The 4,994-nt window shown below is 39.7% G+C and overlaps 1 protein-coding gene across 2 annotated transcripts in view; it reads left to right on the top strand.

Annotated features, from left to right (window-relative positions):
* dhx15 (DEAH (Asp-Glu-Ala-His) box helicase 15) overlaps positions 1 to 4,994 on the top strand; it is a 44,709-nt gene that overhangs the window by 1,678 nt on the left and 38,037 nt on the right. For both annotated transcript variants that reach the window (XM_014004377.1, XM_014004376.1), the window contains exons 2-4: positions 2,202 to 2,496; positions 4,475 to 4,668; positions 4,767 to 4,926. In XM_014004377.1, the coding sequence (XP_013859831.1) occupies positions 2,202 to 2,496; positions 4,475 to 4,668; positions 4,767 to 4,926 (649 nt within the window). The remainder of the gene's footprint in view (positions 1 to 2,201; positions 2,497 to 4,474; positions 4,669 to 4,766; positions 4,927 to 4,994) is intronic.

Here is a 4,994-nt window from a genome sequence, read left to right as displayed (position 1 = left end):
GAACCCGTCCAGAAGACCTACACAATTTTTTTCTTTTTGATTTTTTACCTGGATTACTGAGATGCATCAGGAAATAATAATAATAAACTTTATTTATATAGTACCTTCCAACTGTGCCTTGCTTCGACATAGTGCCTCACAAGGTAAAACAAATACAATCAAGCCATAAAAATCACTACAAGTTAAAAACACAAATTACAGTAAAAGAAAGAAAAAAAGATGCTAACAATTAAACACCAAATGCCTTTTTGAATAAGTAGGTCTTAAGTTGGGCTTTGAACAGGACCAGGTCAGAGATGGCCCGCAACTCAAAGGGAAGGCTATTCCACGGTATCGGGCCAGCGACAGAAAAGGACCGGTCCCCCCATTTCTTGCTCTTAGAGCGAGGCACCTTGAGCAGATGTTGACTGGCAGACCACAAAGCTCTGCTGGGTTGGTGGATTTTCAAGAGATCAGAGATGCAGGGTGGTGCAAGGCCATTTAAGGCTTTAAAAACAAATAACAGCAGCTTGAATTGTATTCTAAACTGAACCGGGAGCCAGTGCAAAGACGAAAGGACAGGAGTGGTGTGTTCATATTTACGCGTATTAGTTAAGAAGCGTTCATCTTGATCAGAAATGGTGTGCTTAATTTTAACTTTTCTATTTAGAGTTATTTACAGTAGCTTTTAGGCACAGCTCTGCTACATTTAGCTTCTGGCAATAGGTTTGTTGCATTTAGCTTTTAGCTACTGTGTTGCTAATTTTTCCTTTTGGCTAAGTCTTACTAACTTGAGCTTTTGCTAATGTAGATCTTTGGCTGTGATTTTGTGAATTTGAACGTCTTGCTACTTTTAGCTAATCTTAGCTTTTAGTTGCAGTTGTTTACATTTTAGCTGTCAGCTAGAGTGTTGCTACATTTAGCTTGTAGCAACTGCTTTGTAAAATTTAGCCTTTAGCTACTCTATTTTTTATTTTCTTTTCAGTTAGGGCAGGGGTGTCAAACTCATTTTCACCGAGGGCCACATGAGCGTTATGATGGCCCTCGAAGGGCCACTTGTAATGAACTTTGATGTTTCATGTTTAACTTTGACTAAACAGAGTTTTAACACATCCTCTTTTAAACACTGATAAGAACTAAGTGTACGACTGACTAAATCTGTAATAAATACAGAAATATTAAAGGTAAAACAAAAAAGTTTTACTCACTGATGAGTTTCTAGTGAGTAGCTGCATTATGGCAGATTTAGTTTATGTTTGATGGTGACTTTAAAGCAGCTTATTTTCAGACATTAGTGCTGTGCTATCCAGCTAAATTGCTCAGTTACTTCAAGCCAACAGCTCAGGGACAGGAATTGTTTTTTATTTTTAATTATTATTATTTTATTTCATTTATTTTTATTAAATTAATTTTGTTGCATTTAACCATAAATTTAAAGTTTACCATTGATATAAGAAACAAATTTCATGTTAAGTTAAAAAAATTGTTTTTTGGGAGGCCACACGGGAGACTCGGGCCTTGTGTTTGACACATGTGAGTTAGGGTTTGAGCTTTTGAGCATTTTAGCTATTAGCTACATTTGGTATGATTTTATTAATTTGATCTTTCTGCTGTTTGCTCATTTTAGCCTTAAAGTGCAGTTTTTCCAATTTCAGTATATTTTTGCTATATTTAGTTTTTTGCTACAGTTTAACAACATTTAGGTTGTAGCAACTAGTTTGTAATATGTAGCTTTTAGCTTTTGTATTGCTAATTGAATTTTCAGCTAGCTTTACTAATTTGCTCTAACTACAGCAGATTTTAGCATTTTGCTCATTTTATTCAGTCATTCAGTTCTCAGCAAAATCCAGTTTCTGTAGTTAGCTTTGATGTCCCTCAAAGATCCAAAGGAACGTCATCGTTTCAGACATGAACACACGTAGTTAACATTACAGATACATTCATCTGGGTGGAGATGAAAGAAAAAAAWAAGCTGCAGGCGATGAGTTTATTCATGACCTTTGCTTGCTACACTTGATTAAACAGTTTTTAGTTGCTGTGAAGAAGAACGTGCAGTAACCTTTTCATGTGATTTTTATAAAAGGGGGATGACACAAATTAACATTCGTGCACCGTTTGTTCTACGTTCATCTAGTTCTGTTTACACCTATTGTTGGCATAATTTGTAATGAAGTTGTTTGCAGAGTGTTGTTTCATTGTTAACATTTGTCTTCCTCTCAAAGGCGCGACAGGGACTGGAACAGGGACCGCGACCGGATTCGAAACTGGGATCGAGACCGTGACAAGGACAGGAGGACCCCAGTCGGCCCAGCTGCAGCCTGCTTTCTGCAGCAGCCCCCCATTCCGCAGCAGACAAATCCCCTCACCGGCCTGCCCCACACGCCACGCTACCACGAGATCCTGAAGAAACGGCTGCAGCTGCCGGTCTGGGAGCACAGAGAGAGCTTCACGGGCATCCTGATGCGGAACCAGTGCTTTGTCCTGGTGGGAGAGACGGGCTCAGGAAAAACCACGCAGGTAAAAAATAAATAAATAAATAAATAAATAAAGAGATAGAGAGAGAGAGAGATCATTAGCTGTACCTAAAAGAGGAAAAAGAAAAATGAACTCAGATGTGTCATAGTAAATCAGAGCCTGACATTCGGCGCTTTAAATTGGTTTAATGTTAACATGAAAAAAAAGCACCATGGAACGGAGGATTCATGTTTTTTAAATGGGCCCGTTCTGGAGTTAATTCGAAGCGAGATAAATTGAACTGTTTATTGTAATTTCTAGAAGAAGCAGGGATGTCTGGTTTTTGCATTTGCAGGAGAAGATGAGAGTAAATCACTGCTTGAGTTTGTTTCCTCCCGAGGTGAATATAAACTACTCCCCACTTAGCATGTAGAGAAGTAGAAGCTTGTCAGTGCTTTTTTTTTTTTTAAAAAGTGTTTTTCTCATTAGCTGTGATTTTTCACATGCCTTTGTATCTTTCATCAGCAATGGATGGACGTTCAGCAATGACCCTTTTTTTAAAAATAAGATCTTAACAAAAAAAATCCATTACAAACRGTTCAGAAGGGAATGCGCATGATCTTGTCTTGTTAATGCAGCTTAAGTCATTATCACTTTCAGATTAATTTCTATTAAAATCACAGTTCTGATACAATCAATCATGCTGTCCTTTCAAGCATTTTAAGCAGCTGTGATGGTTACAGATAGGTTCTGTAAATCCTAATAAAAGATATTGATATTATCTGGGAAGTGTTTTTTATCTCCTCCCAGCCTCTTAATTGGCATTTCTCTACCTCTCACTGGTTAACGTTTTAAAAGATGATCTATAAATCAGATCCTCAAAACCTTGAGATTACATCTTGTGAAGTGAGTTTCTGTGGACAGGTTATTATTTTACCTAATGCAGATTACACTGGGAATGTATTGGACTTGCAGAAATAATTTAATTTTAACTTGACTGATGAGCTAACAGCTAGGAAGACCAAGTTTATTGGTCATTGACGACACAGCGATGCGCCGAATGCTGTCCAAATTCGAAGACTCCTCCGACTGACATACGTCTAGGTAAGGGACTAAAGCTCTAAAGGCTAGACCAGGTGAGGGCAATCCTGGTCGTTGAATTACCTCTTCAAAGTTCTGCAGAAGCCTGATAATCACTAATTCAAATCAGGTGAGTTGGAGCAGAGAAACAAGTAAGACTACAGGGCAATGGCCCTTGAGGACCAGGACTGCCCACCCCTGGGCTAGACCGTCCAAATTCTCAGCCACTTTTTTCCGGTCTTCCCGTTCGACCTAGACCAGGTAGGCTGGGTCCATCGCAGGATGTAGACCCTGAATTTGGACGCAGCTTTTGTTTCAAAATAGCAATTTATGCTATGCTAGCAACAGGTTAGCTAAAAGTAGCAAAAGTCCACTTTGGCCCCTTTGGTCTTGACTTTCCTGAAATTCCTTAAAAGCCCTTAGAATATTTTTGTAAGCATGTCAAGTTAAAGGTAAGAACCAGAGGAAGTCGTCTGATACCCTGGTTAAAAATAATAATAATAATAATAAGCCCCTTGTAGCGTTTGGAAATATTTAAAGGCAGAAACTGCACCGTTTTTGCCCTTTGGTGGAACAAAGACTGTTAAGGGGTAGCCATAATCTGAATTAAATTTTTTCAAACTGAGTTTATTCAAATATCCATCTACTACAGGTGTTCATAATTTTTCAGTAGTACCTCAGCTAAAAAGTCTAATATTTATTTTAAAGAGTCAAAGTACCTCTTTGCTTCTACATATAGCAAGTTGCTTTTGCGTTTTTGGACAGCTCTGACTTTGGTCAATATTAGATTTGCAGCTCATGTAATGCATACACGTCAAGTTGTATGGATTGTGCATAAATTACACAGATTTTCCTTCATTTTGTCATTTCCAAACCTATTTAAGTCTCAGAGCCGGCAGGCTGTAAGGAAATCATTTTGTCCCCCCAAAAAAAAACAATAGACTTGACTTTTGTCCTTCAGATCCCTCAGTGGTGCGTGGAGATGATGCGCTCCCTGCCAGGACCGAAGAGGGCAGTGGCCTGCACCCAGCCCAGGAGGGTGGCGGCGATGAGCGTGGCCCAGAGGGTGGCGGACGAGATGGACGTCACGCTGGGCCAAGAGGTGGGCTATTCCATCCGCTTTGAGGACTGCAGCTCCGCCAAGACTGTACTCAAGTAAGAAGCTCAGCCAGAAACTTTTTTATGTAGCAGCTGAGAGTCCTTCTCAGCACACACAACAGGTTTTATCAGATAATGCGTTAAATATTTCCCAGGTACATGACAGATGGAATGCTGCTGCGGGAGGCCATGAACGACCCCCTGCTGGAGCGCTACGGCGTCATCATTTTGGACGAGGCTCACGAGCGTACGTTAGCTACAGACATCCTCATGGGGGTTCTCAAGGAAGTCATCTGCCAGAGACCTGACCTTAAGGTACGACCCCAAATCTGAAAAAAATTGGGAAGCTGTGTAAAACAAAACAAAACAAAACAAAACAAAAC

The sequence above is a fragment of the Austrofundulus limnaeus genome, unplaced genomic scaffold (genome assembly GCF_001266775.1).
Source record: "Austrofundulus limnaeus strain Quisiro unplaced genomic scaffold, Austrofundulus_limnaeus-1.0 Scaffold23, whole genome shotgun sequence".
NCBI classification, from domain to species: Eukaryota; Metazoa; Chordata; class Actinopteri; order Cyprinodontiformes; family Rivulidae; genus Austrofundulus; species Austrofundulus limnaeus.
The sequence above is the reverse complement of the archived record's forward strand: the minus strand, read 5'-3'. Positions and strand labels throughout refer to the sequence as shown.